Genomic DNA, 21276 nt, shown 5'->3' with positions numbered 1-21276 from the left:
CAAGGAATGCAATGTGTAAAGCAGTAATGCAGCTTCATGTGATTCTCTTTTATGCTTAAAACTCCTTGTCATATATTCCTTGTTTTTCTCCATTCACTTTGCATTGTCAGAATCTTTCAGTATTTTACGATATTGCACGCACGTTTAAAACACGTGTGCGTAAAGGAACTACTTTGTAAACAAACCATGTACACTCATGTAGTGGACTTTAGGTTTAAGTTCATTAGATTTGTTTGTGGATGAACTAAAACAACTGTTTCGTGTATTTGAAAGTAAAGATGATAAATTGATGCGGACTAGTTTACTGAGTCACAAATGAAATATTAAAACAAGCAAGCGAATGAACGTGATATTCACAATGTCCACACCAAACGTGAGAGACGTAGCATTGAAAATATCATTCTGATCATTTAAACAGCAATTTGGGAGAAATGATCCTAACATTTCGTTAATGGAATTGTTCAGACTGACCAGTGATCTCTGGGACATATTAAAAAAATAGCACAGAAAAGCACACTGATGGCAAGGGCTATCACACATCTGTCAGATACGTACCATTTTCTACGTGAAAGTACTAAATTCGTGGAGATAAAAGGAAACGGAAGTCTTGTTAGAAAGTAAGAGCCTTCGAACCAATAAGTCAAAGCGACGAAGAATTCTTATTTGCGCTGGTTGAATGTATTGTGATACACCAGACGCTTTACAATTTTCGGCGTTAACTATAGTGATACAATGTTATGTTTCAGATTGAGGCTAGCAATAGACGTCATGATGATGAGTACAGGTCATAACATAACTGGAGAACCATGTAAGTGACACGAATGAACATATCTTCTTTAGCTGGTAATAAGAATGGCAAAAATATACTTACATTTTTGCATCTTTAATTTCCTCAAAATATACTTTCTTCGTTCTGTAAATCCGAATTACATGAGCTATGTCATGTGTTCTAAAGTTTGCTTACATATGTAATTTTGACTACGTTCCAAGTGAATTTTACCTAATGCACAAAAAAATTTAATGAACGTGAAAGTTCACCACAGCGTTTTTTTTATAACTACAATTGAAAGAGTTCATATTTTCCCACATTATGATTCCAAACATTCACTGACAGAACGGAAACACACATGCAGCCGAGTCAAAACGTGTCCCAGGTTGTTTATTTTTGTCAATATAATTAAGCCTTAGGTAGAATAAAAAAATGAGTACATAATAAAAAGTTTACTCCATTTGTATGGGAAAATATGAACTCGTTTTTTCGGATGGATATATTGCATTCCCAAGGTCGTGCAGTATCCATCCGAAAAAAAACTCGTTAATATGTTCCCATACAAATGCAGCCACCTATAAATACTGCTGTTTTAAATTCAATCCTTGCTGTCCTGTGAGAACATGCCATAGACCTGAATTGTATAGTATTCAAATGAAATAAGGATTGAACAAAGATAAGGAATAGATATTTGCATAATAAAGTTACCTCATCAAATATTTCATCGTCGTACATTATGGAATGCGTAACAGTGCAAATAGCGTGGCAAGAGTGGTCTCAAGGGATCACTACCATCTCACCCCGGTCTGCGTGGGTTCGAGTCACGGGCTCGACTAATATGGGTATGTGAGAAAGCTTGCCAGTAGCTTCCTGTGGGCCGATGGTTCATTCCTGAGTTTTCAAGGGTTCTTCCGCACCAGTTTTACTGGACGCCACGTACAGGCTATCTTGTGCTGCAAAATGGCGTTAAACCCATATAACAACATCGACGACAGTGAAGAAAGCATGTACCGATGTAACCTCATATTCCCGTGTACCATCCTTTTTGATATTGTCATATAATGCTTATGAAAACCTACGAGTACATCATCGATTCTGGTTGAACCCTTCTCGCTCACTCTTTTTCTGGGAAAATTTCAGCTGATAGGAGCCAAGGAATTTCATTTGGTAAGAGCATCAACATTGTAATCCATTAGTCGCGGGTTTGATAATGTCGCTTAGAAAAATGCACTTAACTGCATTTTCCTTGCCATGATATATCTAATAGTCTTTAACTCAATAAATATCAACAGATGTCGAAAATGGGGCTGATGGATACATTGCTTAGGTTTGTTTGGAACGAAAGTAAAAAATGGAACTATCAAGTCTCCAATGATAATGTTTGATACTGATTGACTAGATTTTACTGTGTAAATCAATAGTAAACCTATATCAGTCTTCAGCAAGGACATTGACCAACGAAACAAAAATAGAAATGACAAGATTGTCCAACAATCTAAATGGTGATCAGTGTCTGAGTATTAAACAGGTAAAGCATCAACAAAATAAATCAGTTAAAAGACCATCAAAAGGAAGCATATACCGATGCCAGCCTGGATTCACAATTAGTCTGGAAAAAAGAAAAATCAGTGAAGATGCTGCAGGGTTGAAAATAGCGTATCTTGTCAGCAATGATATAAATATTTCAGTAGCCTAAAGAAGGCACGCAACTTCTAGTCATCAGATATCTTAATAACAAGGTCTATGACACATTGAATAATAACTAGGATGAAGATGACATACTTAATCATGTGAGGGTGTTACGAAGCATGGCATCAAAGGAAAGACTCAGTAATTTAATACTCATTCTTGCAGCAATGCCTGTCATCGTGTGTATAAACGGATTATCACGATACATTATTCTGGTTTTGACCGTAACATAGGTACGAGTCATGGGTATATTCTCATTCTGGTATTCTTAAGTCTAGTTATTAATGAATTTGATATCCAAACCACGAACAATATGTAGCAATGCAACACATTTGAATAAGATATGATTTCCTGTGCGCATTTATTGGCTCATACACGGTCACTGATTTGCGATTACAGTTGATGTTTTAAAATAATTTTATGATATAGAAGTGATGAGCGTCAATATTACCAAAACTAATATAATCGTTGGAAATGATGGCCTTTGGCAGCGTAGTAAAAATATTACCACAATCGAAATCTTATGGAAACTATTTTATTCTGGATATGCGGGTTTGTTTCTAGCCGGAAAATGTGTTCTGCCATGCGCACAAAATGTCTGGCAACACAACCAATGGAGTAAATTATCTTTATAAAAAATTATAACATAAATTATGATCATTTTCGGTGGCATAATCTTTTGAAATGTTTGATAACACTAAGCTTGACCTTTATTTAAAACAGATATGGGAAAACGAGTATGCACCTGAAACTAAAAGCGTCCATAATTGTATCTGCTCAGAATGAAGTTAACATTTTTACAAAATACATCATTTCTTATATTTGGCAGTGAATGTGAGCGATGTCATATTTTCTTTCTTATTTCATGACATTTTTATAACGTTTTGTAACGTATTGGGTAAAACAAGACAGAATGAATAGACAGAGATATCCAGAACATTGTTTTATTCTTTTATATTTTATATAAATTAACGAGGCGAGTAAAATTAAAAAGTGTTTCTTTAAATATGGATATGGCAACGTTTGGATTGCTCAATACGTGGGTTGTGTAGATTTATTTATGTTAGACTTCATAACAGCGTTTCGGTAATCATATGATAGTCTTGAGGTCAAAATGCGCTGGCCAAAACAAGTTAAGGTTTCATTTTTTGATGCTTTAAATGCAATATCCTCGTTAATTTATTCCTCAAAATTGGATTGCGAGAAAAAATGTTGAAAGGATTCATCATAAGCTCATGACAGATAAGTTCAGCGTATGGATTCAGAAACAGATGCCACACTGCCACACTACATATCACATTGTATACACAACTGCAACTTGAAATTAAAGAAGAAGAATATATATATATATATATATATATATATATATATATATATATATATATATATATATATATATATATATATATATATGACAAGGCGAAGGAGGCAACCGCCTTGGTCCCCTTGCTTTCAGGTAATCAACTTCGCGATGCAAATTTTTATCTTGGTGGCCCCGCTTATCGTTTGCTGCCTTGTGCCCCGCATGCTTCCTTGGGCCCCGCATATCATAGGGCCAGGCATATATATATATATATATATATATATATATATATATATATATATATATATATATATATATATATATATATATATATATATATATATATATATATATATATATATATATATATATATATGTGTGTGTGTGTGTGTGTGTGTGTGTGTGTGTGTGTGTGATGTGTTAAACACAAAGAGTAAGAGAGAGAGACTTTAGAATATTTTGAAGAAAGATACCAACACGAGATTTCAAAATCAACATTTTTTCTTGTGCCCCGTTCGTTTAAAATGAATATGAAGGGTCCTTTCCTTATTTTTACACAAATGATCATATATAGTACAAGGTTGAAAATGTTGTAGTCTCAGACTAGATTTTCAATGGTCATTGAGTACGGTATCAGTTTGCAATCCAGGCACACTGCATTTTGACTTTAAGTAAGTAGATAACCCTAATGTTTACAAAACCCCTTTTGTATTTAATAGTTAGGGGTGAAACGATTAACCGATACTTTTCCGATATCGATAATTGAGATGAAGAATCGATTCGAAAAAAATACTTACCCTACACAAGTTACCGTTATCTTCAGCAATCGTGAATAATTATTAGTCGTTTGCCTTGTCATTCATTAAATTGAGACAGCCATAGCAGGAACATGCACTCATTTCTGTCAGTAAGAACGATCAACTAATGACAACACCTTGCTCGTTTTATACAAATTAATAAACACCAGGTGACGAACTCACATGGTGTGAATATGCCCCATGTCCCAGCCCCCAAACCCCCAAGTCCATGTTGATTTGTGTTACATGCTCTGTCACTGATAATACATGTCAATGGAAAGGAGACATTCCAGATTTGTTCCCCATTTGTGATTTACATACATTTAAGTTTTCTGTTGTTTTTTTTTTGTAGTTTTCTGGGGTTTTTTGTGGTTTTTTTTGCTTCTCATCTTGTCTACTTGCATCGAATTTGATCATGTGTCGCACAAAGATATATGTCATATCTAATTCGGATTGTTTGTTATTGTTTGTTTGAGTCCAGAGTAAAACAATAACCATCATTCAGAACTAACTGTGGCGTATACACAGCGTGATACACAGGAAGTAGTGACATCTAAACTTGGTCAATTTAGAGTTTTAAAAAAAAGACAAATTTCGTACAAAAGTGTCTATTAAATAATCTGTTAAAGTACTTAAATCATACATGGAAAGCAAGCCCGTAATGTCTACTTTTGCACTGATATATGTAATCAGTGACTAGCACGGAATCATCAAGCGAACAGATTCCAAACCGCATGATTTATAGTCACCTAGTTACATTGTAGCAGGATAATAGGTGTTGTCAATAATTCTTTTTTCACTAACCGAAACAAGTGTTGGTTTCCAAATTTAAGTGATTTGGTAATAAGATGTGTTAAAAACGTTTATGCAGTGCACAAGAACTGGCGTGACGACCATGCTGAGTCCCGCACATGATCAATGCAGCAGCCTAAAATGGCTACTAAAAGTTTAATAAAAGTCAAGGACACCTAACAGCTTCTTGACATTTTGTAAAGGATGAGAATGTCATATGAACAGATCATAAGTCGATATCTTTCTATAATTTGCATCCTAGAAATACAACCTATATGTCAACACATAACGATTGACATCACCCCACCATATTCTCAAGATGAAGCTGCTATTAAATTTGATATCTGTATCGATAATGTATCGTATCGTTGGCTGTGTATCGTGAATCGTATCGATAAGAGGCAGAGGTTTATTGTTTCACTCCTAGTTATCATCATTTCTAAACATGGGAATGACATTATGTAGTACAAGGAGGGGTGTGTATAAAAGGCACACACTAAAAAGATTGCTACGAATGTTACATACAGTAAATAATTCGCTTTTGAATCCAGGTCGATTCGGTTTATTACCGTAACATGTTGATCTTGCTTTAGAGGGAAATGTGAGTGGCATTTGAGTTATGTCCCAGCACATCAAAACACGTTTTACATTTAGAGCCAAAAACAAGATCATAAATCCAGCCGATAAAATCCTGTTAGCTGATAACACTTTTTGCTCTGGATTCAGGACATCAGTCAAAACATGTACGCGGCACTGGTGGGTTTTATTTCAGTTGCATTTCTAGTGCATACAGATTAATAAATTTTGCAATCAAGCTTAAGATTTATTGTAATGGAAGGTTTGAGTTTGTTCCATTCTTGTTTGAAAAGAATAACATTACGTAACCACAACCGTAAAATTATTATTATTATTATTATTATTATGTCCCACCCAGTCACATTATCCTGACACCAGGCCGAACAGTCCTAAAACTAATATCTTAATGCTGAGCGCCTAGCGAGGCAGCTGTTAGAACCATTTGTATGTCTTTGGTAAGACTCGACCGGGGTTCGAACCCGCGACATCCTGCATCCAAGGCGGACGCTCTAACTACTAGGCCACCGGAGCCATGAAACTCGCGTGCGTGTTTGTGGAACAGTGAGAGATATGGGACCCTACCAGGTACCACTACATGCGTGAGAAAAGGACGTTTGGGTTAATGTGTGTGTGTCTTTGTGTGTGTGTGACCGAGAGAGACTGTGTGTGTGTGTGTGTGTGAGAGAGAGAGAGAATAACTACTTACATTACTAAAATTTCTTCTCACACTGTCTTTTCTTTTTGCATTTTTTTCACCGGCACGGGTTCTTTTGCTGTTTCATCTGCGTCTTTTGATTTGAATAACTTTGCATTGAATGGTTCTTCTTTATTCTTCAGCTACTGCTGAAATTTCCTCATGTCTCTTGTTCAGTTTCTTGCGACACCCTGTAGACCAATGTTTGATAGTGTGCAACAAATTAAAATGATTATTGTTTCCTTCAAACATAAACATTGATGAGGATTTTAGATTTAGTTTCTCTACCATCTCTCTGCACTTGATTTTTAACATTTTAAAACATTTCTTTGTACATCAGCATTACTTTTATGTTTTCTAGATGTGTTCAAAAATTGATCCCTATATTTATTGATTTCTTAAATTCCAGTAGTTGTCCATGGTTATATCATTTCTATTAATCGAACTTTTTAAACTGGAACAAACTCAACGACAACAGTAAACACATCGCTAGATTTGATTTGTGCATTGTCAACAGCCTTCAGGCTAAAGAAATCCTGCAAATTAATATAATTAAGGCTAATCTTATAATAACTCCTAATTTACTGAGTTCTTCAGTGTTATGAATTATAATGTGTTATACTTCCTGATCTGCGCTTGAGCAATTTTCCAGGTAGTGATAGTCGTCGATACGCTTTGAAACCTTTCTTGTTCCCCAATGGAGAAATGAATATTTTCACTTTCAATGGCATATACAATTTTAAAATTCAACGCAAAGGAAGACATCTGTGTAAGCATGTGGACACAGTTTATCTTAGATTTGATTCCTAGTGTAGTTAGGCTCTTCACAAAAAAGAACAAAGTCTTTTGAAAAGGTTATGCCGGTGTGTTCTAGAGCACGAATTCACATGGATCGATATGACGATGCTAAACAAAGCATAATTAAGATTAGTTAATTACTGTTAACAATTGCAATTAATTTCTCCTGAATTGGTTCCGAAGTACTTTCATACCGTCTATGACGTTAAATACATTCGGTGATGTTTTAATTGAACTATTTTATCTGAAAGTGAATCAAGTTGTGTGACACTTTCATTAGTATCATAAGTCTCAGAAAATGTTTGGCACGTGGAAAATTTAAATATCTTAAGCATTTTAAATTTGCAAATTGACTTAATGAGACTTTTTTTTCTTGTCTTCACACTACGTCAAACGTTTCAAGAGGGATACAACTTACACTGTAATAAAGACGGTACACTGATTTCATTTAGTTCCTTCCCACATGTTATACGGTAGCATGTTGAATAGATATCCAACTAGCCATTGAAGTATTTAAGCACATGCCGGAATTCATTGAGTTATGTATTTTCAGTGATGTAATCAAAAATGTATTTCTATTCATAGACCACTCGGTCTTTACCTAGATATCGGGGTTTTGTATAATAGCTCATTTCAACACGAGTAGATCAATCTCCAGGTAAGCATACACCTAGTAAAAATAGCGTTTGCAGACTAATAATTGAATCTCGCGTGACAAATAGAAACGCAAGTAAAATTAATTGATGGTGTTACGAAGTGTTCTAAGTAAGTAATTTCTCAACATAACAGGTTGTGTAATGACTTTGTCGTACTGTATACGCTGTTGAGTTGTGTGGATCTCTACCTTTTCTCTGTCAGTGGATGGGGAATCAAAGAGAAATTCTCCAATGAAATTTCATTATTCATATATTTGGAGAATGTATCTCACCTATTGAGAAATAAACTGATGTCCTTTCTTGTCTGGAATCTGGTCGGTGGGCATAACGAGGTAAGTGATCGCATAGAACTACTGTATAGATAAGGAATGAGATTTGTACATTCCTCTTCTACTGCAAAATCAATAGTGATGTTGTGTGATCCCAAACATTTCATCCCATCAAAATCGTTCGCTTATTCCGAATCTACGCAATGTTATCCATAGGAAAGACCAGTCGTTAGTTACTAGGATGTATAACGTATGCACAATTTGGATAGCACATTGTAAGTATATAATGAAGAGTTTGCACGAAATTGTTTTGAGGTGCACGCATATTCAACAGTAACAGTTGCTATCGCAGTCACAGATATTATTAATGTTGTACAGGTCTGGTTAGTCGCTAAGTGAACTTAGTTTAAATTGGTAAACAAAATCATATAAACTAACATACATCATCGGTGCAAACTGAATTAACGAAAATTCCAACTATAATGTATAATGACAAACTTGTCTATTTTCGATTGAAGCACGAGCGATAAAAAACAGTAGTTCATAGTGAGCGAGTAATTGCCATCCTGCCAGTGTAGAGGGAGACGAACAAATTGCACGATAATTAAAAATTGTCTTGAAGAAGTCGTGATGAATATATTCAATGGATGTCTCGAATGATCATTTCACAACCGCGCACAGTTATAGCACGAGATTTATTGGCTGTATAAGCAAATTACAGCCGACTTCTACCACACAGCGAAGGAACGAACCAGTTATTTTACATGATAACAAGCGCTATCATCAGTTGCAGTGACAGGTTGGGAGTTTCAGACATCCTAAGTGGATTACACCTTTGTATCGTGGCTACGTATACATAGAACCACGTCGGAGACTTGTATACTCTTTGTCTAGATTTACCAATCACCGTAAAGGCTGACATACGAAAACAGTCTAGCATTGCACGAAACAGTCAGTGGTATTGAAAGCTTTGATTAAAATGCTTTATCTGATGAGAAAAAGACGTAATGTCCAGTCAATTTTGTATCGAAATCAAGTCGCACATAATTAGTCAATATATCTTTCTTGGATTTACCATGAACGTAACTAAGATGGGATATTTGTATGCTGGATGTGATATTAATGAATGTTAAGAAAAGAAAGAAGAGCAAAGAAATAGTACAATAGTTGGAGCTAAACATTCAGTTGACTTATTGCAATAATAATGACATGCTCTTATTACTTGGCTGTATTGTTAAATTTCGAAGTTGTTCATTGACTTTCGTTACTTGAGGAAAATACAAAATCGAACAATTCTTTTTTTAATTCTCATTACAAGTTAAATGGACTGACAGCAAAAGCAGTGTTGTTCATGTGATTATAATGCTGTATGATCGCACAGCGAACTTCATTACATCAATTATAATCCATCATTGCATTGAAAAAGCAGACATATTGACGTGACTTGTATTTCCCCTTACATCTAGTCAGTATCCTAGACAAGAAAAACAATGTAATCTTGTCAATACATTCATGTTATTCATGGGATTCGTATTTTCCTAATTTCGATAAATACCTTCCTCTTAAAACCTTATACCGAAATTTATGGCACTCTTAGCTGGAATATTTCAAAAGGAAATGCGATAAAGGAGTCGGTTATATTGTCTACGGATACAAAATATCAAGAAAATTAAGAATTTCCATTTTTTTCCCACAGATTCTCGGAGTGGAACAATAGGAGGGAATATTAGCAGGTCAAGTTGGGAGTCTAAAATGATCCAAACCTGAGAAATGTATCATTCAATGAAAGTTAATATAGCATTGCATACAGCGCCATTTTTGCTCCTCTTGTGCTACGAGATCATAATAGGTGAGTATGCTATACACCATATACAATTTGATTTATTGAGTTACCATTTAGACCAGGTATACATGACTCGTCTACTGTCGTTACTAATAAACTTACTTTTCATATTTTTCCGACCTTTAAAGGTCCGAGGTCTTTCGGAGTAAAATGATTTACTTGTTGAAATGGTTTAGACACATACACGCAAAATAAAAGCAAACTTTTAGGTACGACGCGTAAAATGTTTCGTCTACATGAGACTGAATTATTGTGTAGTTTATGCTATTGCAACTTTTCTTACGCATTCGAATGAACATAATGCATTTACCCAGATTGAAGTCTCACATTCTGGAAAAAGACGTAACTCGTATGACGTATCAGAAATATTTAGATCTGCCTATTACAAACGTACGAGTCGCCACATCACATGGTTTAAAATTATTTACATCACGCTGCAAGGTAGTGAGCAAAATACAAACTATGGTCGCTAGGCTGAAAGAAATTGTATCACTCTTTAAGCTCGGCATTGTTGCGCTCTTGAATATTCATTTTTTTTTATTTTTGTTACTGTGATGTTATAATTGGTAACTATGTGCTGATCATAAATAAGTATCAATGACTTTTAGTGCTTGCCGTTAGTTCCATAGCTTCAAGCAACAGAAGATTGAACAAAGCATATTAAATTATAGTACACTATGTTAAATCTAGTAAAGTCGATTTTCCCTCTGAAATAGGAATGAATTGATTTGACTATTAAAAACAGTATTCAAAGAATTAATGAGTTTATGTTATTGTCTAGCTGACTGGGCTTAATTTTCTCACACAGGTCTTCATAAGTACATGTACCGGACAATGAAATGGAAAGCCAGTCTCAATCTCTATACACGTGTAACTTCCCATACAGTAAACTTGGAAAATGTAGACTTTTGCCTATTTACTATACTCCTGACTGGAAAATACATATCCATGTATTATTTGCCAGTTGAATAAATTTCACCCGGATATCAAACATGGCGTCAATACTCGTTCTATTAAATGAATTTTTGTGCAGTTAGTAAAATGGTGATAGAATCAGTATATGAACTCCTTTGTCGACCTAAAGAAACAGTTTGCCGAGAGTTTTTTACTACATAACCAGCTGTTGTGGTGTCAAAGTTGTATGAAAATTAACCAGAGATCCAGCAATAATGATTAGGTTCACTTAAAACTCCGTTATATATGTACCGTGTGGAAATAGAATATGTATGTTTATGAATCGTTTTGCAAATGTCAAACGACGCCTCTGCTGTCGCTGTTTAATAATGTAATATATGTATATGTTCTATTTTCTCCACAGATTATATATTAGGGTCCAGAAATACAATTTCCAAGTACTTGTCATTGAGACAATTGAGCTGAGACAGTTACTCGTCCATGTCTTCATTGTATAATCACAATACCATTCAGTACGTAGATTGAACTTTTACTAATGAACCCTGGGTATCTGACGCAAGCTTGTTGCTAGAACCATGAACATATTGTATTTTAATACATTTCCTTTACAGAAACACATATTAAGAAACGAAATTTGCAAACAGAACTTACAGTTGCAGACATAAACATTTACACTTACACTTTTCAGTAATATATGTGTCATTTTAATGTCAAAAATGTTTCCGTTTGAAGCAGATATCATATCTTTTAGACTTAGATATGAGAGAAATTATGAGACAGACAATGTCTACATTGTATGAATTTCTAGGAGACAGTGCTAACGCACGGCGCAGTAATTCTCAAAACAGTGCAGCTTTATTATTAAAATGTCGAGCCAAACGAAAAGACGCAAGCGCATATATATATATATATATATATATATATATATATATATATATATATATATATATATATATATATATATATATATATATATATATATATATATGATTCACTTTCACAAGGGGCCTCGGTGGACGAGTGGTCTACAGAGCTTGCATTTACACCTCACTAATATCTCACCTCTGCCCGCGTGGATTCGAGTCTCGGGCTCGGCGACGTGGTATGTAAGAAAGCTTGCCAGTAGCTTCCGGTGGGTCAATGGTACCTCCCTGGGATTTCCCTGGTTCATTCTCGACCAGGTATCCTGACCGCCATGTATAACGTAACATGCTCCGGCCCAACAACAATCAAAAACATTTTAAAAGAAAAATGTCGGTAACTTGCATTTTGAAAGAAGAACTATATCCGTCTCATTTTTCACCAACGCGTGTGCCAAATGATCCATTTTAATCAGAGTTTTATTCTGTTCAGGGGTGTCATAAAAAGAAAGACTTCCGCTTGGCCAAAGAATTTTTAAGTTTCTAAGTCATGAATCCAATTAAATTTCAATCAATATGCTCTTCTCTCGATATTATGTGCTTTGTAAATAGAATATTGTCTCAAGCACTGTATAAAAGTTAATGGAAATCGGCTGCAAGACTTAAAATACGTATTCCCAATATAAGCAGGCTGCAATTTTCTTGTGAAAAGTAATTACATACTAACTGATTTATTCACTGGCGTTTCCCTTTTGGCGTGATAATATATCAAAAAAGCTTCAATCTTGGAAATATTGCCAACCGGGGGGAAATATACAAAACGAAAAATCACCAAATTATGACATTCTCTGTTTCTTATATTCCCGGAGATTTGACTAATGAAGGTGTTTGATAGATCGTTGAAATGAAGCTTTCTCTTCATCAGAATGATGCATATTTAATCGACCGTGTCACTGTTAGTAGGACTATCACTGAGAAATCGAGAACAAAGTATAAACCTGCAACATATGTTCAATATTGTTACCCTTTGTGGTTTACATCCGGTCTACGTGTAAAATATCGAAGTCAGTTTCCTTTACGACATCGTATAGATTGATAACAATCGGATACATTAGGTAGAAATAATCTATAATTGATACACGATAAATGCCAAGTAATTTTGAATTACTGACGTCTGTCACAGTACCTGCTCACGCAGACAGTACATCTGAGGTATTCTATTAAACATATATGTTTTCTTTTTCCAAGTGTAAATACATCTTATTTATCTAATTATACTTAACATTTTGAACCACTGAGCATTGCCATTGTATATCGGGATTGTGTGATATAGTATAAAAACTATAAACTAATTTTACAGTAATAGAGTTAGAAAGGACACGTGCAGCTTTCATATGCAACTTATTATGGCAGGTTGTTACAGATTAAACATTATATTGCAGAAATGCAGCATTGACATTAGGCAAATCAAGGGAACAGAGATGCACTTTCAAGTATATAGATGTACTATATTGGTGCATTTTGTGCATATTTTGTGAGATTCATAAGACATTTGTCCATACAATTTTAATTGTTATAGTATCCTATGTATGTTTGGGTAATATGTAAGAGATTTATTTTACATATCTTAATTAATTTATAATGTGTTTCATTGTTATGTATATTGAATTTGCATTATGTGCTTGACCTTTGTCCGTAATTAAGGCTTGGAGTTTGGGTCTTCATGACAAATGACTTTAGTTTTAAAAAAACTTATTTATTGATATCTGAGTTCAAGATTTAGCCTTTGTTTACAAAATTTCAAATGTTCTGGAGGCACACTTGTGACCTTCATCATGGACATTTTATTGTGTCTTATGTGTTCATATTAATTTTTGTGAAACAAAATCGGCTAAAGCAAACTAGTTATCGACTACTTTTTTAGAGACAGTTTTGATCATGCCATAAGTTTATTCGACTGGAGTTAGAGACGTACGTATAGTGAAAAAAGTACATTTTACCAAATTCGCTGGAGTCAGCGCAAATTGTTTTATATTGACATAAATATGGGTGACACATGCACGAATATATTAAATATTGTATCAGTATTTCAATCATCCGTTAATAAGATAAAAGCTGTAGCCAATTCTAGACAAAAATATTTGCTGTGATGTGAGATTAAAGAAAAAGGTTAGAAAAGAGAATAAATAGGAAAACAAAGCAATATGGTGCATATATATATATATATATATATATATATATATATATATATATATATATATATATATATATATATAGATAGATAGATAGATAGATAGATAGATAGACATACAAACATACATACATACATGCAGTTTCAGATGGACAAGTTAACATGGAAAACAATCAGCTGAAATCAAACTTTTCTTTGGGCGTGTGTGACTGTATTTGAAAGAACGTAATTTTGTTGAATGACTAATTGTGACGAAACATTTTCTGCACTATACGTTATTTATTCTGGTTAGAAAAGATTTTTCATACGGATCATGTTTCCAATTCCTCTGTAAAACATGTCTTACGGTTTAATAAAAGTTGATATTCAGAATTAGCAAGGTGATCGTGGTATTGTAGGTATATCAAATTACGATTTTCTCATGAGGTATGATAGGTATTTACTTACGGTTTCAATAGTATACTAATGCTTCTTTAAAAAGGGTAATACAAACAGGAAATAATTTCCATATTCACTGTTTAATCTTCATTTACAAATTTAATTAAGCACAGTTTACAAATTCTTCAAATTATACTCTCTCTCTCTCTCTCTCTGTTTCTCTCTCTCTCTCTCTCTCTCTCTCTCTCTCTCTCTCTCTCTCCATTAGGACTAACAGATCTTTCAATATTTCAAGACTACGTTTAAAAAGTAATGTGGAAATTCCAACACAAATAATTAATAGTTCCCGACAGCAAAAGATATGCTTCAAGTAAAACATAATTAAAAAATTAGTTTAGATATCAATCGTACGAATTGTCGGTGATTTAACTGGCATGATCGATTTCAATTTAATATGTAATGTCACCCCTGCAGTACCTGCTACTCTCTACGACAAAAATGATGCAGTCCTTGATTAAGTACAATACTAAATATTTTAAATGTGCAATTTTTACTTTAATCAAACTTAAAAACATGAGAGACAACAATGGAAAAAATGAGGGAGATATGAATATTGTATTTCATTAATTTCAAAGTAGGATAGTACATTGTACAGTGATCATCTCCGAAGTCAAACAAATATTACACTATTATACATTTACTCTCAGTAAACAGCCCAAAGTTTGTTCTGACTGGTTTACGAATTTATCATTTGGCTGTCATTCTTCCTATCATGTTTAGAATGCATCCGTCATTTTGCCTGTCCAAATTTTGTCAGTAGTTTTGTTTTAGCATTCGTGTGGAAAGAATAGCATTTTATGGTCATATCAACATCTTCAAAATACTGTAATCATCAAAAACACGAGGGATGTAAACATTTAAGCTTTTGATCTACCCCGATCAAGCTACTTTCTATGTGAGCAACATATACACCGTCGGTGTTGAGTGGTTCTATATTACATTCTGCTTGATAAAGTTTAGTATAACAATTATAGCATTTTATCAGTTTTATTGTTTTCTTAGTAGCACTGTTTAAATTTGTGAGATTTTTTCTTTGAAAGATTATCTTAGGCACATACTGGGACAGTGAACATAGTGGATAATATTTAGTAGTACGAGAGACCAGTACGTTTACTCTATAACTGTCATTATTGTTATTAGTAATTTTGCGTTGGCATTTCTCTCCAGCGAATAAAATGTGTATGTTAGTATTTATTAAACTGTATCTTATTTAAAGTACTAATGGAGTTGGCCGTTGTGGATATTGAAAAAATCAAGCACATTCCACACACCACTTGATGCTAATTGAACCAAAACAATCACATCACATAGGCCACTTGATGGTACTTGAACCAAAACACTCACATCACATAGGCCACTTGATGGTACTTGAATCAAAGGAATCACATCACAAAGGCAAATTGATAGTAATTGAACCAAAACATTCACATCGCATAGGCCACTTGATCTTAATTGAAATAAAGGAATCACATAACATAGGCCGCTTGATGTTAATTGAACCAAAACACTCACATCACATAGACCACTTGATGGAAATTGAATCAAGGGAATCACATCACAAAGGCAACTTGATCTTGATGGTAACTGAACCAAGACAATCGCATCACAAAGGCAACACGATGGTCATTGAACTCAAACAATTACATAGCATAGGCCACTTGATGGTAATTACCGGCATCCATATACGTGTGCTCTAATTGTTAATGTGCCAAAATCAGCACAATTATGGCCACTTTGCTTGCGTGAGGCATGTCTCTTTCATCATTGATGTAAGTCAAGTGAGAAATAATGAATCGGAAAATCAACCAATCATATTGATCCAGCTCATAACGAAAACACTCATTTGCATAAAGACTTATGTTTTAAACTTCATATTACCGCCATTTATTTCTCCCTTGCGCCTTGATCAATATGACAATCACTCTCAAAGAAAAAACTTACTCAAATATTGATAAAAATAAAAATAAAAGCAAATTATACAAGCATCAGACTTTTGCATGTTTTTATGGTGATCTTTTACAGCACGAGTTAGATGTGTTTGATCTGTGGATAAAACTGTAACAGTGATTTTGTTTTCCGGAACTTAAATGAAATTATATTTTAGAGTACGGAAGGCTCTTTATCAAAACGATGCAATATACAATAAGATTATTGCTTTCTAGTTTCACAACACGAAAATGAAGCGTGTATCCCATTTTCAAAGTACCTAGGAATATGATGCCAGAGAGTTCATTATTGTAAGAATACCCGTGCCAATAAAAGCGCTCAGCATAAAGTCACGTATTGTTGTTTACTGCAACGTTTTGTCTGAAGGAGTTTTATACATTAAAAAAATAGGCGAGATCCAAAAAAGTGTCCGTATTTTCCGTAGTATGTATGTGTCCAAAGTTTATTTTAGGCAGGTTATGATGTTTCATTTAGTTTTATTTTAATAGTTTTTTTGTTTGTTTTGGCAAGTCTTCTATTAGAAACACGTGCGTTCTAATTGTTAAAAGTCTTTCATTAGACCAGTGGTTCCCAATCTTTTTTTGGTCTCACGACCCCGTTTCTACATTTTGATTAGTTTTGCCACCCTCACAAAAAAAAAAAAAAAAATCCTGGTGACCTTCCGCGATCCTCCAGAACGTCTTTGCGACCTGAGTGTTGGGAACTTTGATTTAGACGCACATGCGTTATAATGCGGTTTGAGACATACGATTAAATCTCGTTACACAAACGGCTCATGTAATACTTGGTACAATGTAGTGCGTCTTATACACAGGGATGACGTCAGAGCACATTCCACTCATGTCTCTGTAATTATTACCAAATTTTCATGCTGGATTCTGATTCTCATGAGTTGTACGATCTAAATCCTTTCTACCTGTAATATAATCTCTACACATGATCGTCAAAATAATTACTTCAATCTGACAATTGCTTAGCAACTTTAACTCAGTTTGTGTGCTATTCTATTTTGTTTTTCCATTCAAGTGTTGAAAGTTCCCTCTAAAACGTTGAGGAGGAAAGAACTTTGAGCACAGAATAGGACACTTTGAATGAGAATAGGAGTTACTCTAAAATGTCCAAATTTTAGTACCCAACATGAGCACATTAGAGAATGCATTAGCAAACATTGATCAGTATTTAATTTAGGAAAGCAAAGAAACGAAGAAAACAGGTACATGTCCACAATTTTACCCATAATAGGATGGGGGAAGTCCTTCTGGAGTTAACTAAACGGGACTTGTATTTATTAATCCTTGACTAGATGGTGATCAATTCCAAGTCGGTTTTCTTATTTTGGCAAAACAACCACAGAAGACAGAGCTACTACTCTAATATATGGGCCTATGTAGGGTACCTTTTACTATAATTCTGTTCATGGGGTTTTCAAGATAAATTAGGTCACAAACAAATTGTAGATGACTCTTTACAGTCGGTTCAGTATTGTCATTAGAAAACACGTTCTTTCCCCCCCCCCCCATTCATTTAGTGTTATATATAAAGCGGCTTATTTTCTTAGACATTATTGCCAATGTTTGGTACATGCTTGGCAATCGGATCAATTAAGAAGGGCCATTAAGAGAATCACAAAATCGATTATATGGAAGAACAATACCGACCATGGTAATATAACGTACTGGATCATGCATGTGGCAGATGTGAGAAAACCGAATTCATCGACATAAAGCAAGAGGGAATTTAAATCACTGGATATGAACAGCCGGAGTTCCCAATTGAAAATATATAAGGTTATTTCTAGTAATAAAATTTCTTCCATTATATCTCTCAAACAAATATAGTCGGTGTCAAGACTATTCAAACGATATCTTTTGATCAAAGACACTAAGGCAACGTACTATAAATAATACTATCCTTGATTATTATTAGTTTGTATTAGCTGTCTGCCGTAAATATCGTGCATGTGAAATGTATGGTAGTTATTAGATGGCAACACAAGCCTCGCCAAAAATTACTGGTTCGGCAAAAAATGAATCCAGTTAGCTCTTATTTGTTATGAACAACGCCATTAAACGTACACATTATCTCAGTCAGAGAAAGGAGCTGGCTTACGATAGTGACATAGCAAATACATTAAGGGACATGTATGTACAAGCAAATACATTAGGGACATGTCTGTACAAGCAAATACATTAAGGACATGTCTGTACAAGCAAATACATTAGGACATGTCTGTACAAGCAAATACATTAGGGACATATCTGTACAAGCAAATACATTAGGGACATGTCTGTACAAGCAAATACATTAGGGACATGTCTGTACAAGCAAATACATTAAGGACATGTCTGTACAAGCAAATACATTAGGCACATGTCTGTACAAGCAAATACATTAAGGACATGTCTGTACAAGCAAATACATTAGGGACATGTCTGTACAAGAAAAACTAAAAGTGTTGCTGTTGAACTTGATAACTGATTTCATTCATATAAAACTCAGTACACAATTTGTTGAAAATAAAAACCTGATTAAGAGAAATATTATCATGGAAGATAGATAGCTAGGTTCATCATTCAAAGGCAAAAACTCCGCTAAATGATGTCGCGGTAACCTCTAATACAATATTTGTTTTGAACTTAATGATAATTAAATAAGATATTGTGTGGAAAAGCAAGGCGGGTGGGTCAAAAAGTCAGAAGCTAAATTTCTACTAAAGCATCATTCAAACATATGTATATCAATTCAAACAAGGTGTCGTCAGTATAAAGTTACATACCAAATTTAATTCATATCCAGTTAGAATTATGGGGTTATTTAGAAAATATTACAGTGGGCAAGTCTGACATTCAGGTTCCATAAGTCTGCTGAAACATACTGATTTATAATATTTCACTTCGCAGCATCGAAAATCAAACCTAGCTGAGATCTCGTCAATATTAAGTCGTCTGCTAAATGTGTTTAACATTGAGCAGCAGTACAAAAGTGATTGTTCAGAAAACAAAACAGGAGAGTCTGAGAATCAGGGGCAGTAAATCTGCTATATTATGTCAATTCAATTCCACCAAATTTAAATCCATATCAAGCTGCAGACCGAATCAAGGTAAAATCCAATAATAACCAATTGGTTATTGGGCATAAATTAACTTGAATATGCTCTACAAAGAATGACTATAACTTGGCTCAATAATAACTTGAGTCAAACTTTACCAAGGTCAGATCAATACCAAGCTGTCGAATTCGTATCATAAATATGAAAAAATTATTGTGCAAACATTAAATTGTATGGATAAATATGAAAATAAGGGGCCATAACTTCTTATTTTGCAAAATATTTTTCACATTTTTTAATTATGCAACTGTCTGCGACTTTCGCTGGATCCCGTATTCGCTCCTTCCTTCTATTTTTCGCCTGAACATATGAAAAATCCACTGCAAGCGGCTATTATTATTCATTAGACATTGTAGGCAATTTGTCAGAGTACCTCTGGATATTGCCTAAAGGTCTGGAATAGTGCAACCCCAGGATCAACCCATGTGGATTCTACTGACTAGTGGATTTACTAAAATAAAGAGTAAGTGCTCATAAAGTCAATAAATTGCAGCGGATGTGACAAATTTATCAACGGTTTAATTAGTAACATGGGAGATTTCCTGCTGGATCTTCAACTAATCTGCCTGTCTTTTTCATCTGACTTATAAAATCAATATCGAATGTAGTTAGAAGTCCAAATCAAGTTTGTATAGTAACAGCAATGTACGTAAAAGTTGGGTTATCGCAACTTATACTGTTCTTCCTTCAACGCAAGTTTTAGACTTTTGCTTTTATGTTGTAATAAATTGTTGAGCATGCGCATTTGTTTAGAGCTCTCCGTTTTAAGGATTTCTTAGATTTTTGTGATTACTTGTTTAATTATGGAAAGTCTGTGCTGTCGGACCTCAGACCAAAATAATTAGCCAATAACTAGGGCAAACGTCACAGAGTGAAGTGTTAATGAGTTTCCATGACGCCATGGTTTATTTTTGGTGAATTCCTGTCAAAGCCGCACGATTATCCCTTTCGTTCAGTTGTCCCTATTAAAATCTACTTGTGATCGTGTGACTCCAGATGTAGTATTTACGATTAAGAGTGGTAAAATATACAATAGAATAAACGAAAAGGGGCTGTTCCGTCGTCGCAGGCGCCGTTTATTGTTGCTAGGGTGGGAAATATGGTGTACAGTTACAGGTGAAATGTGATCTAAAATTATGATTTGACGGGCCAAAGGTGGCGTAATAAAAGTAGTCCCCTGTATCAGGTGGTTGAGTTTCATGGCGTGACATACTGCCGGCACGTTACGTAAAGTTACTGAGGAGATACCATGCAATTGTGCGGCTGACAGAAAATTGGGAAGTTGTGAGATGTATGGCCATTTATTAATTAGAATAAAATTATTGATAGATTTGTACACGTTAGACTTTCCAGTTTACAACAGTAGTTGTATAGAGGTCTTTGGAATCGAAGGGAAACTTATGACTTCTAGCGGGATCCGCGCCTGGGTTAGACATCGCTCGGTCAAGAAGCCACTTTGGTTATTGCAATGTTATTGACAAGGCATCTTCCAGATAATCTATGGGTATTTAAACTGCTGTTGTAGTTGCCCTTGTTTACTCGAACATACGTTCTTGTTTACTCGAAAATACGCCCTTGATTACTAGAACATACGCCCTTGTTTACTCAAACATACGCCCTTGTTTACTCG

General features: G+C 34.6%; 1 protein-coding gene across 6 annotated transcripts in view; it reads left to right on the top strand.

The window, feature by feature from the left end:
- The first annotated feature begins 7967 nt into the window (after positions 1–7967).
- LOC149779494 (uncharacterized) overlaps positions 7968–21276 on the top strand; it is a 30029-nt gene continuing 16720 nt past the window's right edge. Inside the window, exons 1-2 of one of the 6 annotated variants that reach the window (XM_089940183.1) lie at positions 7968–8076; positions 10040–10192. In XM_089940183.1, the coding sequence (XP_089796309.1) occupies positions 10114–10192 (79 nt within the window). In that variant the 5' untranslated portion in view covers positions 7968–8076; positions 10040–10113. The other 5 variants (XM_089940180.1, XM_089940182.1, XM_089940181.1 and 2 more) reach the window with 5 other exon arrangements.

Source organism: Sinohyriopsis cumingii, chromosome 17, assembly GCF_028554795.1.
Source record: "Sinohyriopsis cumingii isolate HCF-2022 chromosome 17, ASM2855479v2, whole genome shotgun sequence".
Lineage (NCBI taxonomy): Eukaryota > Metazoa > Mollusca > Bivalvia > Unionida > Unionidae > Sinohyriopsis > Sinohyriopsis cumingii.
Note: the sequence above shows the minus strand (reverse complement) of the source record. Positions and strands in the feature narration are given on the sequence as shown.